This window comes from Ovis canadensis, chromosome 12 (assembly GCF_042477335.2).
Source record: "Ovis canadensis isolate MfBH-ARS-UI-01 breed Bighorn chromosome 12, ARS-UI_OviCan_v2, whole genome shotgun sequence".
In the NCBI taxonomy this organism is placed as follows: domain Eukaryota; kingdom Metazoa; phylum Chordata; class Mammalia; order Artiodactyla; family Bovidae; genus Ovis; species Ovis canadensis.
This window is the reverse complement of record NC_091256.1, coordinates 83,818,774-83,842,218: the sequence shown is the minus strand read 5'-3', so window position 1 is coordinate 83,842,218 and position 23,445 is coordinate 83,818,774. Positions and strand designations below refer to the sequence as shown.

General features: G+C 47.7%; 1 protein-coding gene across 2 annotated transcripts in view; it reads left to right on the top strand.

Moving 5' to 3' along the window:
• Positions 1–23,445, top strand: part of HHAT (hedgehog acyltransferase) — a 373,409-nt gene that overhangs the window by 69,388 nt on the left and 280,576 nt on the right. The window contains exons 5-6 of one of the 2 annotated variants that reach the window (XM_069544235.1): positions 11,380–11,574; positions 14,352–14,567. In XM_069544235.1, the coding sequence (XP_069400336.1) occupies positions 11,380–11,574; positions 14,352–14,567 (411 nt within the window). The remainder of the gene's footprint in view (positions 1–11,379; positions 11,575–14,351; positions 14,568–23,445) is intronic. The other variant, XM_069544234.1, reaches the window with a different exon arrangement.

Sequence of the window (23,445 nt, the reverse complement as noted above, 5' to 3'; positions counted from 1 at the left end):
TAATAACCTGGATAACCACAGTGGTGTGGTCACTCACCTAGAGACAGACATCTTGGAATGTGAGGTCAGGTGGGCCTTAGGAAGCGTCACTGAACAAAACTAGTGGAGGTGATGGAATTCCAGCTGAGCTGTTTCAAATCCTGAAAGATGATGCTGTGAAAGTGCTACATTCAATATGCCAGCAAATTTGGAAAACTCAGCAGTGGCCACAGGATTGGAAAATGTCAGTTTTCATTCCAATCCGAAAGAAGGAGAATGCCAAAGAATGTTTAAACTATAGAACAGTTACATCATTTTACACGCTAGCAAGGTAATGCCCCAAATCCTTCAAGCTAGGCCTCAACAGTACGTAAAGTGAGAATTTCCAGATATACAAGCTATATTTAGAAAAGGTAGAGGAATCAGAGATCAAATTGCCAACAGCTGAAGAATCATAGAGAAAGCAAGGGAATTCCAGGAAAACATCTCCTTCTGCTTCATTAACTATGCTTAATCCTTTGACTGTGTGGATAAGAACAAACTGTGGAAAGTTCTTCAAGAGATGAGATTACCAGACCACCTTACCTGCCTCTTGAGAAACCTGTGCGGATTAAGAAGCAACAGTTAGAACAACTGGACATGAAACAATGGACTGGTTCAAATGGCAAACAGCCATCTGACTGTTCAAATGGCTCAGACGGTGAAGACTCTGCCTGCAGTGCGGGAGACCTGGGTTCTATCCTGAGTTGAAATGATTCCCTGGAGAAGGGAATGGCTACCCACTCCAGTATTCTTGCCTGGAGATTTCCATGGACAGAGGAGCCTGACGGTCGCAGAGTTGGAGCTGACTGAGGACTAGTGCCTTCACTTTTTTTCAGTTCAGACAGTGTGAGAGGCAGGTTAACCATCTATTTGTGGCCGGATGGGCCTCCTCCTCTCCAAATTCGCTCCATTTTCAGCTCCTGTTCTGCACCCACCACCATCAGAAAACTACCTAGTTTAGGATATAGATGTTCCTCTGGTTAATTTGCTTGTAGCTCTTACTGTGAGGAGACCCTATTCAGGATGGCTCAGAGCTCCTGGCTGAAACCCAGCTTTGTCACTTTCAAGCAATGCAGTCTTGAAAGCCAGTTAATATCTCGGAGTCTTTCACCTCATTTTGTGCATCAGGGATGGTACCGCTTGCTTCCGGGGGTGGTGGTGAGGGTCTAATAGTTCTCAAGGTTGTGCTAGCGTATGATGGTAGCCAGTGAAAGCTGCCGCGGGGGCCTGCTGGCGTTCACTGTGTGCCGTGACTGCAGTCTTCGTGGGCTCCTGGGAGCAGTTCCCTCCGCGGTGTTCAGAAAGGAGGCATCTGTTGAGATTCTGAAAGCCCAGAGGGCAGAGGCTGTCTCTTCAGCCGTACCTACATTCCTCTCCTGCGTGGCTTTCTCTGACCCTGTTTCAAGCTTGTGCTGGCTTGTGGGAAAAAGGACAGGGAGACACAGATCAGGAGCTGAGTGAGAAGTGACACCGGAGATGCCTCCTGGGAGGAGTGGGCCACATCTGCCTGGGGGTGTCAGGGAAGCCCCCCACCCTCACCAAAGGAGGGAGGTGGCTTGTAGAGGGTGGAGCCGTCTGCTTATTTCAGCCTCCTGCATCTCCTTACAGGCCTGGGTGGACAGGTGGGCTTGACCTTTTATCTGTAGTGCACATCTTAGGCAAACTCAGTAGGCAGTTTTGTTTGCAGTTTTCTTGGAATGAGGCAGAGTTCGCACTGAGTCATCTGTGTGTGTGTGTGTGTGTGTCCCATCCCTCTGTGACCACAGGTTTGATTTGTGCGACAGCTGTTTGGCAGGGTTCTGTAAGGCTGGAGCACACTGCTCTCTTTGTCCGTGTCCGCTTGGTCCTTATGTAAGTATGAACCTCAGCTCTGGCCCCACCACCTGGACTGAGTGTCCCAGATGGCCTTAATTTGGGTGGCTGTTTTGGTCCTTTTTCAGGGTGGAATATTTGGGCTGCACTTGTCTTTTATCTCCCCTTCTCAGGGGCATCATGAACTGTGGATGATTCTATAGAGACAGGCATTATCACTACCTGTGGTTCCAACCCTGAAGGATGCTTCTGGGCTCCATATGCTGTCTCGTCCCATCTCTCCCTTTGCTGGCCCCAAAGAAGAGGTTATTTTCAAAAGCGTGATTTTCTTTTTCTTCTTTTTTTTTTTTTTTGCCATGACAAGTAATAAAAACTTTCCACTGGGCTCCCCGGCCAAAGTTAAATGCCTTTTCTCTGGGTTGGGCTCTCTTGTTGGGTTTTGGCAAGACTGGGTTGGGGGCAGCGCCCAGGGAGGGGAGGCTGAGGAAAGGCTCTGAGCTTTGGCCGTGGGTTTGTTATGCTTGGAGCGTGTGTGGGGCGGGTCAGACAGTGGCCTCCTTTCTTGAACACCCTCACCACCTGAGGCATAGTGTTCTCTGCTCTCAGAGCCAAAAATACCTCTGGGCGAGCTTTTGGAGAAGGCTGGGTGCCCTGGATGACCACAGGGTACCTTCTCACTCGACCTTTGACTGGCAGAACCCACATCGTTAGCGCTGGGCCCCGACCAGCTGAGCTCATCGGCTTCAGGCCTGAAGAGCGTGGTCCCATGGCATTGGCTGAGATGAGGAAGCTCACCTCTGGAAAGCTGTGGTGCTCCTTCCCAGCATATCATCAAAACCACACACCTAATAGGAATCTCACACACTAATGGGTTTCTTGGATCCAGACTCCTCCACCTCCATCAGGGCCTCTCTTAGGAGGGGTGAGATTAACTTGGTTTGGGCCCGCTGGCCTTTGCCCCGAGGAAAAGCAGGCTAGAATGCAGTTGTCTGGACTCTGGGATGGCTTTGGGATTTTTTTTCCTGTTTATATATCTCACATATATTCATATGAGGCTATATCACATATATTGACATACATATATTGGTAGCATCTGCAGTTGATTATGTAGTGTGTAATAAATTATGCCGTGCATAAGCATTGTTGAGTGACTTCTTTTATTTATTTCTCAAACAATGCCTGCTGAGTGGTTTCTGGGCAGATGTACAAAAATGAGTGCCCAGCAGTCTGGCCCAGTCGCCAACAGGAGTCTTCACCAAGGCTTAACGGTTTCGCTCCTCCCCGTGGAGGTGAGCTAATGAGGGAAACCACTCAGGCACATCCTGCTATCACTCGGCACCCGCAGCCGAGAGCAAGCTGAAGCAGGCGGGAAGGAGAGGGGGCCTGAGGGGGGCACGGCCAGCCCAGCTCTCCCTGCGGCTGAGTCCCGGCTCCCCGCGAGGAAGATTTGGAGACTATAGATTTGCAAAACGAAGGGCCACAAGTCCGTGGTTTTTTCTCAGGTGCTGATTTCGGCCTTTGGAATGTGCCAGTTGAATTTGTCTGTCTCTCTGAAGCCTTCCCTGGCGTGGGAGGACTCAGGTTCTCATTCATAGGTGGGTGCCTGTGTTTTCTCAGCTGAGCACTATTTAAGGCTTCCCCCAACACATGATTTGTAAGAGACTTCAGTAAGTGAAAACTGGAAGTAGGCAGTGAGATGTGGCATAACCCCTTCCTACCTTATTGGAACAGCAAAGCAGTCTTGGTTCATAAGGGGTTAGGTGATGCAAGCAGACACTTTGGCAATCAGCCAGTTTTCACATTAGTGACGAAAAAGCCCCACATTTTGGTGCTTATTTCTTGTTCTCAGTCATAACTGCCAGGTTAATTCCCAGTACTTGCAGGAGCATGTCCATCTATCCATCCACCCATCCATCCATCTACCCATCCACCCACCCATCCATCCACCCACCCATCCATCAATCCACCCATCCATCCATCTACCCATCATCCATCCATCTACCCATCCACCCACCCATCCACCCACCCACCCATCCATCAATCCACCCATCCATCCATCTACCCATCATCCATCCATCTACCCATCCATCCATCCATCCATCCACCCACCCACCCATCCATCAATCCACCCATCCATCCATCCATCCATCCACCCATCCACCCATCCACCCATCCACCCATCCACCCATCCACCCATCCATCCACCCACCCACCCACCCATCCATCCATCCACCCATCCATCCACCCACCCACCCATCCATCCATCCACCCATCCATCCATCCATCCATCATCCATCCATCCACCCATCCATCCACCCACCCACCCATCCATCCATCCACCCATCCATCCATCTACCCACCCACCCATCCATCCATCCATCCACCCATGCACCCATCCATCCATCCATCTACCCATCCATCCATCCATCCACCCACCCACCTATCCAGCTATGCTAACCGTTCATTTGTCTAGCATTTCTGAAACACTTGCTGTCAACTAGGTACCCTGTTAGATTCTAGGCTAACGTTACTGTATGACAAACAAGACAGGATATTGCTCTGTTAAGGGAACCTATGCAGAGAGAATCAGTTGTGCCCCATTTTAAGAAGTGGTTCGGTGTTAACACAAGGAGCAGTAGGAGCAGAGGGCAGGTTTGCTCCCCGATTTCCGTCTGGCCCAGTGCCATCAGAAAGTGCCACAGTGGTTAGTCCTGCTTTGTCCAAACTGCCACAAAAATAGAATGCAGTTTCTTTCTTATCATTTGTTAGACTTTAAAAACTCTTGCCCTGCCTTCTTTTTGTCTCTTAACCTGGAATAAAGAGCGTTAGAGGGGTCAGGATAGTTCTGGTGGGCTGGCATCCTATGCTCCAGCAGAGTTCACTCAAGCCATCTTATTGATGCAAGTTTCAGGTTGCTCACACTTTGATTCCTTTTAAAAGAGCATGGTAAATGCAAGTTAAAGCCACTACCAGAATGGTTCAGACAGAAAACAATAACACCGCCAAATGCTGGTGAGGAAGCGGCATAAACTGGATCGCAAGCATGTTGCTGGTTTTTGTTCAGCTGGCCATTTGTGTCCGACTTTTTGCAACCCCATGGACTGCAGCACGCCAGACTTCCCTGTTCATCACCAACTCCCTGAGCTTGCTCAAACTCATATCGATTGAGTCAGTGATGCCATCCAGCCATCTCATCCTCTGTCATCCCCTTCCCTTCCTGCTTTCAATCTTTCCCAGCATCAGGGTCTTTTCCAGTGAGTCGGCTCTTCTCATCAGGTGGCCAAAGTATTGGAGTTTCAGCATCAGTCCTTCCAATGAATATTCAGAATTGATTTTCCTTAGGATTGACTGGTTTGATCTCCTTGCAGTCCAAGGGAAACCTGGGATTGAACCAGGGACCTTTAGATTTTTCAGTCTAATGTTCTCCCAACTAACCTATTTCAGCTCTGTGTTGCTGGTAGGAATGTAAGATGGCCACTCTAGGAAATTGTTGGACAGTTTCTTATAGAACTAAACTTGTAACGACCATGCAGCCCAGCAAGCTCACTCTTGGGCATTTATCCTGGAGGCATGAACACTTGGTTTTACACCAAACCCTCTGCATGTATGTCCATTTCAGTTTTATTCATAATAGCCCCAAACGGGAATACAGCCCAGATGTCCTACAACAGGTGAATGGTTAAAGAAACTATGGTTCATCCGCCCCATGGAAACTACACAGCAATAAAGAGGGGCAAGCCTTTGATACTCACTGCAACTTGGGGGGAGGGGGATTTCAGGGAATTATGTGGAAAAAGCTAGTTCCGAAGGTTACATACTGTGACTAGAAATGACAGTATCTTAGAAATGGAGACGATATTAGTGGTTTCCAAGGGTTGGGGATGTTGGGAAAAGGGAGCAGGAACAATGTGGGTGTGGCTATAAAAGGGCGATGCAGGAGATGCTTGAGGGGATGGCATGGTTTGGTGTCTTTCCTATGGTGGATGATGAATCTATTTGAGATGAAACTGTATGGAATTAAACATACACACACGGATGAAAGTGAAACTGAGAAAACCAGAATGCTTGTGGGTTATAGCAATGTCAACGTCCTGGTTGTGATACACTTTGGTTTTGCAAAATGTTACAGTAGGGGAAGATTGGGTCAAGTATCCATGGGATCTCTCTGTATTATTTCTTTTAACTCCAGGTGAATCTGCACCCATCTCAGTAAAAATCTCAGTTAAAGAAAAGCATCGTGTTAAAGTAATACTTGATTAGAATTTAAATCTCTTAGTTAGGAAGATCACATTTCAGTTCAGTGCAATTCAGTCACTTAGTCGTGTCCGACCCTTTGCAACCCCATGGACTGCAGCACTCCAGGCCTCCCTGTCAATCACCAACTCCTGGAGCTTACTCTAACTCATGTCCATTGAGTCAGTGATGCCATCCAAGCATCTCATCCTCTGTCATCCCCTTCTCCTGCCTTCAATCTTTCCCAGCATCAGGGTCTTTTCCAGTGAGTCAGTTCTTCGCATCAGGTGGCCAAAGTATTGGTGTTTCAGCTTCAGCATCAGTCCTTCCAATGAATCTTCAAGGCTGATTTCCTTTAGGATGGACTAGTTTGATCTTCTTGCAGTCCAAGGGACTCTCAAGAGTCTTCTTCAACACCACAGTTCAAAACCATCAATTCTTGGGCACTCAGCTTTCTTTATTGTCCAACTCTCACATCCATATATGACTACTGGAAAAACCATAGCTTTGACTGGATGGACCTTTATTGGCATTAAATTAAGATTGTGTTTTATTTGTACATGTTACGTGATCAGCATAATTCTTTGTGCCTCATTTTAAGTTCTCAATCATAATTGTCATTTGAACCTCTTAAATGGATTGGTTTGTTTTGACTTTTAGGCAGATTTTTAATTAATCAGTTAATTTTTTTGGCTGCGCTGCACGGCTTATGGGATCTTAGTTCCCTGACCAGGGATTGAACTGGGGCTCTTGTCAGGGAAAGTGTGGATTCCTAACCTCTGGACTGCCAGGGAATTCTCTAGGCAGACTTTAAAACCTTGAGCTTGAAATAAAGTACATGTGTGACCAAACCTGTGTGTACCTGCCCAGATTGCCCTGGGAACCTGGGAAAAATGTCTTTAAAGTCCTTCTAGGAGGAGATGAATCAGAAGTATTGTTTCGGAATAAAACATAGCAGACTTTCTTCTTTAGTTTTAAAGAGTTAGACGTTTCCTGGTATATTTGATGTCAGAGGCTCAAAATCTAATTTTTAAGCATTTTCACTTATGAGGTAGACACAGGTTTGATAAATACGTAAGTACTTTTGGAGTAGAAATAGGTAGGGCGGGGTTGTCTTTAGGCCTTTGCGTGTGTACAGGGTCTTCGAAACCCTTGGAAGAAGCCCTCCTCCTCAGGGCAGCACACCTTCCATGCTGCTGCCTTACTGCTGGGCAGGGGTTAGTGTTCATCTCTTGCCCTCTCTGCCTGGCTTCTTGCAGGGGGTGTGTGTGTGTGTGTTGCTGGGGGTGGGGGATAAGGTTGTAGGAGTGTGCCTTAAGGCAGCAGTCCCCAACCTTTTCAGCACCAGGGACTGGATTCATGGAAGACAGTTTTTCCACAGATGGGGGTGGGAGGAGGGGCGATGGTTTCGGGACGATTCAAATGCATCATTACGCTTGCTGTGAACTTGACTTCTGCAGTTATTATTACATTGCGACATATAATGCAATAATTATACAACTGACCATTAACACAGACTCAGTGGGAGCCTGCACTTGTTTTCCTGCAGCCCGAGGGGCCCATCTGGGGGTGATGGTAGGATCGCCTGCCACTCACCTCCTGCTGTGTGGCCCAGTTTCCTTCAGGTCACGGACTGGTACTGGTCTGTGGCCTGGGAGCTAGGGACCCCCGCTTTAAGACTGCATTGATGGTGGGGACTGCCCTGCACTGGTGACAGAGGGCAGGGCATGGCCGTCTGGTCGCGCTGCATCAGCATTTTAGCCGTGTTTTGGAATTCTCATTGCAGCTGTGTAGGTTGCGGTTACATTCACTTTACAGGTGAAAAATCAATATTTCTGTGAGGTTCTAATTTACGTAAGGGCTTCTCAAGTGGCACAGTGGCAAAGAATCTGCCTGCTAATGTGGGAGGTGCAGGAGGTGTGGGTTCCATTCCCGGGTCTGGAAGATCCCCTGGAGAAGGGAATGGCAACCCAGTATCTCCAGTGTTCTTGCCTGGAGAATCCCACGGACAAAGGAGACGGGTGGGCCACAGTACATGGGGTTGCAAAGAGTTGGACATACCCGAGTGAGCACACACAATTTATATATGTTTGTAAAAATATTTTATTTTTTTATTTATTACTTAAGGCTGTTGCCGTGTGTGGGCTTTCCCTAGTTGCAGAGAGCGGGGGCTACTGTCCACTTGCAGTGCGTGGGCTCCTCATTACAGTGGCTTCTGCCTGGAACACGGACTCTAGGCAGGCGGCCTTCAGTAGTTTTGGCGCACAGACCTAGCTGCTCCATGGCACGTGGGATTTTTCCCGGACCCGGGATCGAACCTGTGTCCCCTGCATTGGCAGACAGATTCTTTACCACTGAGCCACCAGGGTAGCCCTATACAGGTTTTAAAATAGGTAACTCTTTTTAGATTTTTCACATTGCTCTGTTTCATCACCTGACCACTGTGAATGTATATGGTGGAGTTGCCTTTGCCCGTTGGGGTCAGTGAGTGGGTAATAGGGATATCAGAGAAGGTAAGGTTCACATGAGCGCATTTGCTGTGACGTCTTAAGAGAGAATGGTACTGAATGTTGCCTGCCTGTACTCTGACAGGAAGAAGATGGTGAGGGATGAGAATATAGGATGACCTTGTGAGCCCTCAAAGTAGCGTTTGTGAGCTCAGGTGAATTCATCAGACTCTTCGGAGCAGATGGAGTTTGCACAGCCCTGCTAGTAGTTCCTGAAGGTTCCTGCAGCTTTTCCAAGTTGAAGCAGCTTAAGTCTGTGGTTGAGTTCCCAAATGAATCCCAACAAACAGGCTTTTTCCAAATGGATCAAATAGCACTTAATAAAACGTAGCTGTGTTACGGGTATGTGCGTAGCCACGCACACATGGGAATGGATTCCAAGTGGTAAATGTTGTAGATCCTGTTTAAAAAGACACCCCCCCCTTTTTTCATTTGTTAAAGCTACTTAAAATACTGTTGGCAACCTTATTCCTTATAACTGAACTCTGTCCAGAGGTGAGTTTTTAGGGGAAAGTTTGAAGCAAACTTATGTGCTATTTAATGTGGGTAGTAGGATGGAAAAATAGTAAAAATGAACTGTAGATTTCCCTGGTTTTCTTGGAACTTCAAAGTGGCTGACCCAGTTGTTCATTTAAAATGTTCTCCCTTGGGTTAGAGTATAGATTTGGGAGATAATTCTACTTCGGCAATATTTTGGAAGCGTTACCATTGAAAGACGGGATTTATAATTTGCAGTCCACATCTGTCTTTCCCTTAAAGAAATCATTTTTTCCATAAGAAGACCCAATTTTAAGTAGTCCTCACTTTTTAAGTCAGTGCATTCATGGAAATCCTATCTATCTCTGTGTGTGTGTGTGTGTGTGTGTGTGTGTATGATGTATATCATTTTTAAAGTCTTTATTGAATTTGTTACAATACTGCTTCTGTTTGATGTTTTACTTTTTTGGCTATGAGGCATGTGAGATTTTAGCTCCCCGACCAGGGATTGAACCCACAGCCTCTGCATTGGAAGTCGAAGTCTTAACCACTGGACTACCAGGGAAGTCCCTGGAAATCCTGTTTTTGAATGCCCATCAAACAGACACATCATGTTTCCCTATAGGAATAGCTGCTAGTATTTGCAGTGTACGCAGACATTGCTGTAAACATTTTACACTGTTAACTTAGTTCTCACGACAGCCTCATGAAGCAGATGCCATTATTCTAATTTTATATGTGATTTAAAAGAGAGATTTAGTAACTTGTCTAGGGTTAAACAGCTAGTTAATGGGGACATTTATTTAGGCAATTAGACAGCAAAACTTGGTAATTCTACCCCAAAGATAATTGCCTCTCAAACACTGTTAAACTGTTATTGTGGGTTTTTTTAAAGTAAGGATTTACCAGCCAGATATGACCAAGAATGTATTGTAAAAGCAAAGACATGTTAGTTTTTTAAAACTTTTTATTTTGTTTTGGGGCATAGCCAATTACCCTAATTCTTTACCAGCTCAGCTGGTAAAGAATCTCCCTGCAATGCAGGAGATCTTGGTTCAATTCCTGGGTTGGGAAGATCTGCTGAAGAAGGGATAGGCTACCCCCTCCAGTATTCTGGCCTGGAGAACTATATAGTCTGTGGGGTCACAAAGAGTCGGACACGACTGAGTGACTTTCACTTTCATAGCCAGTTAAATGTTAACGATAGTTTCAGGTGAACAGTGAAGGGACTCAGCCATAGGTATACATGTATCCATTCTCCTCCAAACTCCCCTCCCATCCAGGCTGCCACATAACACCGAACAGAGTACCATTTGCTATACAGTAGGTCCTTGTTGGTTATCTGTTTTAAATATAGCAGTGTGTCCATCCCAAACTCCCCATCTATCCCTTCCTCTATCCTCCCCCAGACCATAAGTTCATTCTCTGAGGAAAAAAAAAATGTTAATTTATCTATTTAGTTATTCAATGTCAATAACTGTAAAACTTGAAATAGAAAAATTCTCTCCTAAGGTAGTAATAGATGTATTAATCAGATTTGCTAGGCAAAGGCCTCAATCTCACCCACTGAAAGCAGGTACTTTTTCTGTGACCTAAATTTGACTGTGAATAATATGCTAACGAAAAAAAATGTAATTAGATATTTACTTTTAAATCTGTGGTTTAGACTTTAGGAAGCCTTTTGTGGTTTGGATGGCCCAGTTTCTAAAGAAGACTCCCAAGAAATGTACACCAGTGCTTTCTCTCACCTTCACTTTCGCAGAATAGTGTAGGTAGTGGCTGGTATGCCAGGCTGGCAGCTTTTCCAGCTGTCTTCTGGCTTCCGTAATGTCTGTTGGAATGTCAGCTATGTGTCTTATTGCTGTGGGATCCACTGGCTTGTGGCTTTGGCTGAAGGCAGGAAAGTAGCTCCTTGCTTCTGGGTGAATCTGGTGAAGTTCTTAGGACCTGGGGGTGGGCAGCCATCACTCTGGAGCAGGGGTCCCCAGCCTCCAGGATCTAATGCCTGATGATCTGTGGTAGAGCTGATGTAACTGACAGAAATAAAGTGTACAATGCATGTAATGTGCTTGAATCATCCTGAAACCACCCACACACCCCAACTCTGGTCCATGGAAAAACTGTCTCCACTGGTGGCCAAAAGGTTGGGGACCGCTATCTGGGGTTAATGTGGAAGGTCCTTCTGAATCCTCTTTGTCTGTGTTAACACTAAATCCCCAGGACAATGAGTTTGGTTAAAGGGTCACAAAACAGAACCTTCAATGGCAAAGGCTGTTAGCTTACTTTCTCTTTTCTGTCTCTCTCTCTCTGGGTCCTTCTCTGTCTGCAGCACAAACCCTGGATCCTCGCAGCCTATGGGATGTGGGCCTGCCGCTGCGTGCTGGGGACCCGAGGCACCGCCATGGTTCTTATTCACACCACCGTCTCCTTCTGTGTTGCTCAGTTCCGGTCTCAGTTCCTATCATGGCTGTGTTCTCTCTCTCTGCTCTCTACACTGAGACTGCAAGATGTGGAGGAAGTTAAGGTAAGAGCCTCTGTTTTTTTTTTATACAAACGGGAAGGAGAAAACCTGTTTTGCAATGCCATTATCCAGGTAGATGCCTTTGTTTTCAGAAAAGAGTCAATCCAAGAACTGGGATGGGGCTCCCCCTCGTGGCCGCAGAGGGTGTTGCATCCTGCGATCCTTTGTATCCGACTTTGTCTTAGCCCTCCAGACGTGACTGAGGGGCTAACACGCTTTAGCCCTTGGAGGCTGTCCACGGCCGACCCTGTACCTTTCCTCCCAGTTTCGGTAAGCATGGATGGTGCCAGATGTCACAGGAACAAAAGGAAAAGGAAGCAGTAATCCCCTTGCTGTTTAGTCGCTAAGTCACGACCGACTCTTTCTTGACCCCATGGACTGTAGCCCGTCAGGCTCCTCTGTCCGTGGGATTACCCAGGCAAGAGTACTGGAGTGGGTTGCCACTTTCTCCTCCAGGAATAATCCCCTATCCTTTTAATAAAAAATCATCTGTAAACTGCTGCAGAGTTTATAGGGAATTCTCACATCTTTATTTCATCAGAAGCCCACGGTGGTCCCTGAAACAGGTAAGCTAAGTATTTTCCTTGCACAGAAAATCTTGGGAAGCTTCTGATAGTCTTCCTTTAACCACGTGTTCCTGTGGCATTTTAACTTTTGTCCATTTGTTCACCTGTTCGTTCACTGATTTATTGATTCATACGATGGCAGTTAGAGATGGGGGGCCCTGGGCTGGCCCAGATGTGGGAAAGGACGCAGCAGGAAGATTGAGCCGGTGGTTTTCTAATCTCTTCTATTTGCTATGTGTCCTTCCCTTGAAACCAGAGGCAGTATTTGACCTTTGAGTCTCAATTTCATCATTTGGAAAATGAAGGTACGAGCTGCTCTGCCTTCCTTATGGAGTTGTTCTGAGGACCTAACAAGATAATGTGTTAAGCAATTTTGTAAAAATGGTAGCATTTTGAAAATTCAAGTTTTTTTTTTGTTTTTGCTGTTAGGCTCTCTTAAATTTTTTTTTTTTTTCACTCTCACCAGTAGACTGGCGTGAGTAGGTCAGGTGGCAGCTCTCTCCTAACAAAAGATACTTAACTTCCCAGAACGATTAAGCTACCTGATTATTTAAATAAGTGTGCTTAAAATCAGATTTGCGATAAAAATAAAAACAAATCCACGTCTAACTTTCAGGGGATACTGGCAAGTATTCAAAGCAGTCTCCGATTGTAATGATCGTTTATTTGGGGACCACTAGCATCAGCTATGGGCGTTGGTGGTGAATAAATTATGTATGTTGGTGATGTGAAAACTGTTGCCAAAGAGGAGGGAGCAAATGACCAGCAACTCGTTGCGCTGGGTTTCCATACTTTCACACATGCAGTTTTCTTGATTTTTCTTGGTGGCTGCTGAAGTCTTGGACATGGAGTAGAAACTCTGTTCAGTGCTTAATTTTTCTGTGTAAAGTCTTGAAAGACTCTCACGGGTCAAATGAACTACTCTGTCCTTTGTCCCAATTCTATTTTTTGTATCTATTTTCATCACCTAGTTTTCTCATTAAAAAACAATACATATGTATTTTAGAAAATATGGAAAATGTAGAAAAATAGATTATAAAATGATCCATAATTTTACTCCCTCAGTCTCAAGATTTTATCACAGTTGCTTTTGGTCTTTTGTTCTTCGCCTAGTTTTGTACATGCTTGTTATTTCTTATTTCATGCCGTCTTGTGGACCTGTCTCCTGTGTGAGAATTCAGGTTCATTGAAGGCAGGGACTATTTCTTTTGATGATGTGTCTCTAAAGCTTGTTTGGAAAATAGTCCTGCACTACATGTGAAGCCAAATTAATGACAGAGAGCCAGAGGAAAAATATGTTGAAGACATAAATCCCACGTGATGTTTACAGACACACATCATTTTATTGTGCCTTGTGGGGATTACTCTTCTAACAAATTGATTTCCTGGCACACCTTTCTTGTGGACTTTACTCCTGTGCACTCCCCATCACCAGCGTCACCAGCTCAGCTCCACCTCAGATCATCGGGCATCAGATTCTCACAAGGAGTGTGCAGCCTCCGACCCTGGCACGCACACTTCACAGTAGGGCTCGCGCCCCTGTGAATATCTAATACTGATCTGACAGCAGGTGGGGCTCAGGCAGTAACGGGAGCCGTGGGAAGTGGCTTGAAATACAGGTGAAGCTTCGCTAGCTCACCTGCCCATCCCCTCCAGCTGTGTAGCCCGGTTCCTAAACTGGCCACAGACCAACAGTGGCCTGTGGCCCAGGGGTTTGGGACCCCTGTAGTAAGCTGTAGAATAGTGTAAACCTAGCTTTTATGTGCAAATGGGATACCAAGCAAACTGTGTGGCTCATTTTATAGCAAGGTTTCCCTTTATTGCGGGGATCTGGACCTGAGCCCCCAGAGTCCCGAGATCTGTCTGGATAGGTCTCTCCGTGTCTTCAGAGTTGTGGAAGGGGCTTTCAGAGTACCCCTCGGATGTAGCTAATCTCCGTGCTATGCACTGGTGTGTCGCGCGGATGCGTATCTGGGAAAACCCTCGCCCTCTGTTGCATCAGGCTTAACGCGAAGCCGATGGCCGACGTTAGGGGCACTCTTCTGCTCGTTAACTGCTTGCTCTGATGATGCATGACGTTTACCAGCTGTTCGGTGGTTCTCGGCTCCCGGGGTGGGACAGCCACTCTGCCCGTGGACGAGAGCTCCTCCCCTGGAGATTGGACAGTGTCTGTCCGCGACACTCAAGGGCTGTTCTCTCCTTGTGACTCCGCAGAGAGGGTGGTGCACGACCGAGAACGAGTGCTACCTGCTGCAGTTCACGCTGGCCGTGCGCTGTCTGTGCTACACCAGCTTCAGCCTGGAGCTGTGCTGGCGGCCCCCGCCGGCCGAGCGGCCCTCCTACTCCCTCCCCTGGATGCTCGCCTACGTCTTCTACTACCCAGTCTTCCACAACGGGCCCGTCCTCAGCTTCCCGGAGTTCATCGCACAGGTAGAGCCTTCCGAGGATTGCATGGGCGTTCCTGCCGGGATGCTCCTGTCCTTGTTGCTGTGGTCACTCGTGAGTCTTTTCACATTGTCGCTCAGTCACTCAGTCGTGTCTGACTCTTTGCAACCCCATGGATGGTAGCCCACCAGGCTCCTCTGTCCGCGGGATTCTCCGGGCAAGAATCCTGGAGTGGGTTGCCATTTCCTTCTCCAGGGGATCTTCCTGACCCAGGGATTGAACCCATGTCTCCGGCATTGGCAGGTGGATTCCTTACCGCGGAGCCACCAGGAAGCCCATACTTGGTTGCCCACAAATGGGCAACACACATGGTTGTCGTGAATTCTGACAAGAAGCGAAGCACTGTGGGGCGATTAGCCTCCGGATGAAGGTCGCAGTGTCTCTTGCGCATGTCGGGTGTAGGGGCCCCACCCAGATTCCCAGTGGACTGCGGTAGCCAGAAATAATTGCTGGGCACAGCCAGGAGCTTGGGCGTGGGCATCCCAGGCAGGCCAGCCCCAGAGAAAGAAACCCGGGTTTTCATGGACTTACTGGGAAAATGGAAGGAGACACTGACTAAGCGGTTGGTTGGCAAATGGTGCCCTTTTATTTTCACAAACTGCTTCTGAAGTAGCTCTTCTGTGGCTGGGGGATTGTTCAGGGGGACCTGGGTGGGATGACAGAGTGGGGTTGGAGGGGGTTTGAAGGCAGTGCAGTGGTGTGTCTGCAGGTCTGGGTGTCTCTTTCTGCCCAGGACCGTGCCTGTCTCCTGGACAGCAGTCTAGTCCGAGGCTCATGGCAAGCTGCCTTCATCATTCCCACCGCATTTCCCCTCCTACTTTGGATTCCTTCCCTCATTCCACAGCCAGCCTGGTGGAAGATGTGTACTAGGTTAATTCACCCAAAGTGTGAGTAATCAGTGATGCCTAAAAACAGGATTTCTCCAAGAATATTCCTGCCCGCCCCCCCCCCCCCCCAAGAGAATCCTCATGGAGGTGAGAATAGTAAGTGCTTGCACGTGTGTGTGCAGGCACACATATGTACACACGTGCACACACGGGGGCCTGCACATGTTGAAGAGCAGGGCCAGCAGCACTGTTTCACATTTCTGGAGCGGGCACCCCGAAAGGTGCCCCCTGCACAAATAGGAGGGTGCTTAGAAATCCCTTATTTTGCCTTAAAAATTTCACATTGTATTCAAAACATTACATTTCTGCATTAAACAATAACTTAATGCTTAAAAAATGCCAGTTAAATCATTAAACTTTTTTTCCCTCTGCAAATGTTTAAGAGAAATTGATATTCTAGGCGGATGTATTGATATGTTTAGCATATGGTTTCTCATACTTCAATTTGGGTTACCCGGGAGCATTCTTTTGCCATGAAGGAATTTAAAATCCGTGTTTGAAAATCATGGTTGAAGTTGTTGTGTAAAAGCCAGAGGTGGTCTAGTGATGGCAGCTGATCTTCCAACTCAGTGATTTTTTTTTTTCCAACTTTAAACTTTTTATTTTGTTTTGGGGTATAGCCGATTAACAGTGCTCTGGTAGTTTCAGGTAAACAGTGAAGGGACTCAGCATACATATACATGTCATTCTCCCCCAAATCCATCTCCCATCCAGGCTGCCGTGTAACACTGAGCAGAGTTTCATGAGCTGTGCAATAGGCCCTTGCTGGTTATCCATTTTGAATACAGCAGTGTGTACATGACCTTCCCAAAGTCCCTAACCATTCTCCCCCCCCCAGCAACCATAAGTTTGTTTTCTAAGTCTGTGAGTCTCTTTCTGTTTTGTAAGTTCATTTCTATCCTATCTTTTTAGAGTCCACATAGAAGGGATGTCATATGATAATTTTCCTTCTCTGACTTACTTCACTCAGCGTGACCATCTCTGGGTCCATCCGTGTCGCTGCACGTGGCCTTATTTCACTCTTGTCAATGGCTACCGACTCAGTGATTCTTAAAGTGGGGTCCCTGGACCCGTGGCTGCAGCCTCACTTGGGAACTTGTCAGACATGCAGATTCTGAGGCCCTGCCCCAGACGTACTGAATCAGAAACCTGGGGGGCGGGGGCCCTGAGTGTGGTCCCGATGCTGCGAGATGGAGAATCACTTTCCTAAGGGTTTTTAGAAGAAGAACTTCTTCTCCAGAGGTGGGGGCCCTCCTTAGAAGATTGGGGTGGGGTAGGCCCAGTGTAGGGTGGGTTCATTTCATCCACATTTTGTCTCTTTCACAACCTCCTTGTTGTTGGAGAAGGAAATGACAACCCACTCCAGGATTCTTGCCTGGGAAATCCTGCGGACAGAGGAGCCTGGGGGCTACGGTATATGGGGTCGCAAAGAGTCAGAGGCGACTGAGTGTGCACACACGGCGTGGCCATTGTAAGTTTCAAATTTTAACATTGCAGTCAGTAGCTTTTGGGCTTAATATCCACAGCACACTCCCACCCTTCTCTTGAAGACAGATAATAATTCTCAGAGAAACACAGACTAAACCCATTAAGAGGAAACAAATTATTTTCCAAACCGCCTCTTATCCATTAAGGAGCTTATTCCTGTGGGATCCGTACTTCACTGTTTGGCAGATCACCATTCTTGTTAGTTCTTGTCTCCTCCTTTCTGACTGTCCCCTGTAGTCTGGAGGGAATTTGAGAGGCGGGTTGCAGGGTCCCGAATCTGTCATAACAGAGACGAGCTCTGAGAGCGTCGCTCATCTGAATCCTTAGCCACAGGCTCTCATTCTCTTGAGTTTCTGCCAGTAGAGCCTCAGGTATGGAGACTCTGGGCTGCACCTCTGTCTATTCTTTTTCCTTTTTTTTTTCTTTACCCCTTTCAAAATGGTAGCAGTTGCCAAAAGCAGAAACGCAAAGAGGCAGATTGAAGCCTTTCTCTGTAATCTGGGAGAATTCCTGGAAAAGTCAGCTTAGAAATGGCAAGATGGTTAATAAGCTACAGGGCAAGAAAAAGACAAGTGATTTCTGTGGTTGCTGGGGGTGTTTATGGGCACTCAACTCCTATGAGAAAAACAGGTCTAAAAGAAGAGCAGTTAAACTACTAAGGAGCTGACCTCATAGCGTGAAAGGATTCCATCAGAGACGCCGGGAGGGGAAAGACTGGGAGGGGATGGAAGAAAGCTGGCCGGCAGAGCTTGTAAGCAAGGTATGCTCTGAACAAGTGCTCGCGCGAATGAGTGAACATCACAGGAAACAGAAGAGTTGAAATTTTGGTCCTTAGCCTCTCAGGCCAGCACGCCCAGTCTCTGAAGGACAGGAGAAGACTTGCCACCAGGGGGCAGCAGAGCCTCACTGTGGAAACCCACTCAGCCCTGCAAACCACCGTGGTTAAAATGAGAGCCTTAGGTGCACCCGAGGAGACTTCTTCGCTCAGTTTATGTTTCCTTTAGTGTGTAAATTTACATGCCCAAGATGAAGCAAGCATAGGAGAGGTGCCTCTGTAATGCATGGCGTGTGATGTGTGGGCGCATCAGTCACCAACAGGGAAAGCTGGGCCTGTCAACAGGCCCCAGTGTTAACTCGAAGGCCATCTCTAATGGCATTTGGAGTCTCAGAAATATGGGCCCCGTCTGTGTTTCTCCCAGGGGTCTGTGGAACTCAGATACTGAGCCAGGGGTGAGGTGGGGGACAGCGTGGGGGAGGTCTAGGGAAAGACAGGAAATGCTGTTTATTTGCTCAGCTTGGAGCCTGGGGCCACCCCGTCCTACTCTGAGCAGGCTGACTCATGCAGTGAGGAGCTGCTGGGTGTCCTGGGGGGCACTGGAGGGGACTTTCCTTGCTGAGGGCTGTGCTCCTGCCCCAAAGGGAAGAAAGTCAAAGTCGCTCAGTGGTGTCCGACCCTTTGCGACCCCATGGAGTATACAGTCCGTGGAATTCTCCAGGCCAGAATACTGGAGTGGGTAGCCTTTCCCTTCTCTAGGGGATCTTTCCAACCCAGGGATTGAGCCCAGGGCTCCTACAGTGCAGGTGGATTCTTTACCAGCTAAGCTACCAGGGAAGCCCAAGATTACTGGTGTGGGTAGCCTGTCCCTTCTCCAGAGGATTGTCCCAACCCAGGAATTGAACCAGGATCTCCTGCATTGCAGGCGGATTCTTCACCAACCAAGCTATGAGGGAAGCCCTGAGGGAAAGACAGTGCTTAAATAGGGAATGTGGTTGATGGTTAAGAGCAAAACTCCCGAGCCCAGCCCTTTAGTTACAGGGTTTGAATCCCTGCTCTGCTTCGGCTTGAGAGCATTTGGTGAGTTACTCACCTTATTTGTGACTGCCTTTCCTTTTATCAGTATGATGGAAAAAATAATAATACCCCCTAGATAGGATTGTTGTAAGGACTAAATGATTTTGTCTAGGTAACGTGGCTTGACGTGTTGTACACTGTTATTGTCGTTACTGTTATCCAAAACTGAGTGTCATTTAAGGAGTATGTTGTTGGAGGAGGTCACTGAAAGGCTGGGATCACTGGTTGACCCACGGTCTGGACCTGGGCAGTCAGAGGCTCCTCACCCCTCCCCTGCCCTTGGAATGTACTTTCCGCCCATGATTCCCAGGCCGGGAGCCATTTCTGGGGCATAGCTTTGACCTTGAGAGAGGAAGGTGTCGTTGAGACCATCTGAACTGCCTACGTGACTAAACCCAGAAAAGGCCTCTGTTTCAACTTTAAAATTCTGCCGGTGGATGCAGAGATCCGCTGGTGTTGCGGTGCCCACGACGAGGGCTGCCTGTCAGCTTCCTGGGTTATTAACCCTGCCCTGCCAGTCCGAGCAGCCCACTTATTTCCTTGGTCTCTCCTTATAAACGCTGGGCTGGAGGAAGCACAAGCTGGAGTCAAGATTGCCGGGAGAATATCAATAACCTCAGATATGGAGATGACACCACCCTTATGGCAAAAAGTGAAGAGGAACTAAAGAGCCTGTTGATGAAAGTGAAAGAGGAGAATGAAAAAGTTGGCTTAAAGCTCAACATTCAGAAAACGAAGATCTTGGCATCCGGCCCCATCACCTCGTGGCAAATAGATGGGGAAACAGTGGAAACAGTGGCTGATTTTTTTTGGGGAGCGGCTCCAAAATCACTGCAGATGGTGATTGCAGCCATAAAATATGTTTACTCCTTGAAAGGGAAGTTATGACCAACCTAGGTAGCATATTAAAAAGCAGAGACATTACTTTGCCGACAAAGGTCTGTCTAGTCAAGGCTAGTTTTTCCAGTGGTCATGTATGGATGTGAGAGTTGGACTATAAAGAAAGCTGAGTGCTGAAGAATTGATGCTTTTGAACTGTGGTGTTGGAGAAGACTCTTGAGAGTCCCTTGGACTGCAAGGAGATCCAGCCAGTCCCTCCTAAAGGAGATCAGTCCTGGGTTCTCATTGGAAGGACTGATGTTGAAGCTGAAACTGCAATACTTTGGCCACCTGATGCAAAGAGCTGACTCATTGGAAAAGACCCTGACGCTGGGAAAGATTGAGGGCAGGAGGAGAAGGGGATGACAGAGGATGAGATGGTTGGGTGGCATCACCGGCTCGATGGACATGAGTCTGAGTGAATTCCGGGAGTTGGTGATGGACAGGGAGGCCTGGCATGCTGCGGTTCATGGGGTTGCAGGGAGTTGGACACGACTGAGCGACTGAACTGAACTGAACTATCCTCTGGGAACCAGGGGTCTGTTTCAGGTCTCACCTGGGGAGGCTCCCACGGATGAGAACTCGCATCTCTTTATGCCAGACCCGAGTCCCTGGGGGGTCCGAGCTGGTAGATGAAGGTGGTAGTGGGGGCCATTCTGGGCACGATTCTGGGCAGGGGCCATCCCAGGCCTCAGAGGAGGTCAGCAGAGGATAGATGCAGGCAGTGGCTACAGGGGCGGGCCCAGTCCCTGAGCGACCAGGGCTGGCAGTCACTGTCCCAGGCAGACCACTCAGGGTTTGGGGTAGGCTCCAGAAGGCACCTGCAGTGATGCTAATCGTGAGGAGGAATACTCACTGAGCACTCACCCCAACCAGGCTTTCCGTGTTCTAACATGTTTCATCCTAGCAACAGCTGGAGGAGTGAGACACTTGTTATTCCCACTTCACAGACAGTAACACGGAGGCAGAGAGAGGCTAATGGAGTGCACGTTGGGGTGGGGGAAATAAAGACTGGAGCTTTGTTGCCAGCTCGGTGACCCTCACAGGAATTAGAGTGAGGATGCAGTGTGACGTGTGGACGTGCGGGTCTGGACACTCAAGCTGGCCAGGCTAGGTTCCAGTCCTGCGGCCACTACCCCGACTTCAGGCTCCATTCTCTGTTCTGGCAGAGACCAGTGGGTACCACCTGCCTTGGTCTGGACGCAGTGAGGGTCTGACTAGGGAATCATTTACTGGGGAAGGGGTATGGCCTGAGACCGTGGGCTGGAGAGAAACGCCTTCATTATAAAGCAACAAGACTTGGGCCACAGTGCCCTGGAGCCAAGTGCAGAGGCTGGGGTGGGGGTGACTCGGTTGAACAGTTGTGTCTGTGGAAGGCTTCTCTGGTGCTCTCCAATGTGGGTATTATTCATGTGTGAAAGAACCTTTCAGCTTTGAGAACTGTCACCTTGAATCATTAGAAAATCTCTGAAAGGCTTTGATATTCCTTTTTATGCAATTTGCATGAAATGAGCTTTTAAAATATAATGTGTTTTACAATGCACTTTGCAGATGAGTTAATGTGTGTTTTTTCGTGGAGTCTTCACTAAAAATTCCCATTGGTGGCAGTTTCCAGTGGTCTTAAGGTTGGCACTGCCCTCGGTTTAAAACATCTCCGGTGAAATGCTTTGCTTGCCGAGGCTGAATAATGAGCAGCCCTGCTCATTAGGTGAGCTGTGTGTGGTGTGTCTTTTCTTCCTGCCGGATTGACAAGGGACAGATACAGTTTTTTAAATAAAAGGGAGTCAACTCGATGGAAGGTATACAGGGGTTGTAATAATGACACAACTCTAAAGAAAAGCTGATATCCATTCTTTTTAAAGTAAAAACAAATAGAGTGAAAAACTGGGTTGTTTTCCTTCTGCTGCATTTGCCGGTGTGATTAAGGAATAGACATTTCTCATACTCTGACTGGGGAGGCATCCGGCATCAAAAAGGCAGCACTGCAGAGAAAAGTCCAGCCCTTCTGGTCCAGGGTGCCACATAATTATGCCTTTCTCAGCCTGGGGAGGAAGTTGGGCCCTGGGGAGGGTAGGTAAGTCATTAGCTGGAAGCCAATCAGGGACACATGTACCTTGTGTTTCTTCCTAATTACAGATCTTCGGGTCCCTTTAGAATGGTGCCTTGTGTGGGGAAGGAAAGGAGGGCCTGTGGGCTGCCCGTGGCACATGGTCACCCGAGCTGCAGGCGATTGGCCAGACTTACCTTCCCGATCGCCTGGCGGGACCCTTTGTCCTGATCCGGCAGAGGCTCTCCTGTCTCTTCTCTGCTCCCGGGGACAGGACTGCGCACCCAGTGATGCCTCGCGACCACAGGTGCAGGTCTGATTCTCAGGGGACCTGAGTCGGGGCTTAGCTGTCTGCTCATGGGCCTGCAGGTCATGTGCACCGTTGCTTATTTAGAAGCTGGAGACAGCTGTGCAAAGATGGTCTTCGGTCAGTTCTGCTTGTGAGTTGTTACCATGTTCAATCAGGAAAGCTGCTTTCCTCTGTAAGTCTGGCACCGAGAAAGGCCCTGCCCACTGGCCTGGAGAGGAATTAGGTGCCTCTTGTGTCTTGGCTCAGCTGATTGCCTTGGTGTGAGCTGTTCTAGCTGCCATAGGCTGATGGACACTCTGTCATTATTTCTTCATCTGCTGATGCTCATTAAGTCCAAATGCGTTTGCTTTGCTAGACAGTATTTATTTTTCTCTTTCTTGCTCCACTTTGTATGGCAGTCTGTAGGTCCATCTGTGTCTCTTCAAAGGACCCAATTTTGTTCTTTTTAATGGCTAAATAATATTCCATTGTGTAATATATGTACCATATCTTTTTCTATCCATCCATCTGTTGATGGATATCTAGGTTGCTTCCATGTTCTGGCTATTGTAGATAGTGCTGCAATGAATATTGGGGTGTATGTGTCTCTTTGAATTTTGAGCTAGAAAAGGATTGATTTTGAACAAAGGGAAACTTAGCATATAGCTAAGAAAATCTCTGAGTGAGGTGGGAAGGTAGTTGTTTCGTCACTAAGTGGTGTCTGACTCTTTGCAGTCCCATGGACAGTAGCCCACCAGGCTTCTCTTTCCGTGCAATTTTCCAGGCAAGGATACTGGAGTAGGTTGTTATTTCCTTCTGCAGGGGATCGGTTCCCGACCCAGGGATTGAACCTGAGTCTCCTGAATGGCAAGTGGGTTCTTTACCACTGAGCTGCCGGGGAAGCCCCAAAGTGGGACGGTAAGGAGAAATAAGGATGGGGCTGGCACAGAAGAGAGAGAGAGGCAGGCCTTCTCGTCGAGGATGCCGCGCTCCCCAAAGCATTTTTGACAAGAAGGGTGCAGAAGCAGAGCGCTTGTCTCTCTAGTGGAGAGGACCAATGCCTTCACGCTATTGGAAACTTTCATTACTTTCCCCCCAGTTACAAAAATAGTAGCAGTTTAAAATAACCGAAGACCCTTACCATCCAAAGATTACCATCACTGTTGCCATTTTGGTGTCTCTCTCTCTCTCCAGCCTTTCATGATTTATGCAGATTGGTATCAAAAAATAGTGTTTTTGTGACTATGTATGATTGAGGTGCGCGCATGCATGTAACCAAGCCCCAAGCCCCTACTGTTGGACCTTTGCGTGATTTCCTTCTTCTTCTCAAGTATTGCAGACACAAGGGATCAGGCAGGTCAGGGGTCTCTTACCTGAGGATTTTGCCATCCACTGGATCACTGATGCTCTGCTGTGGACTT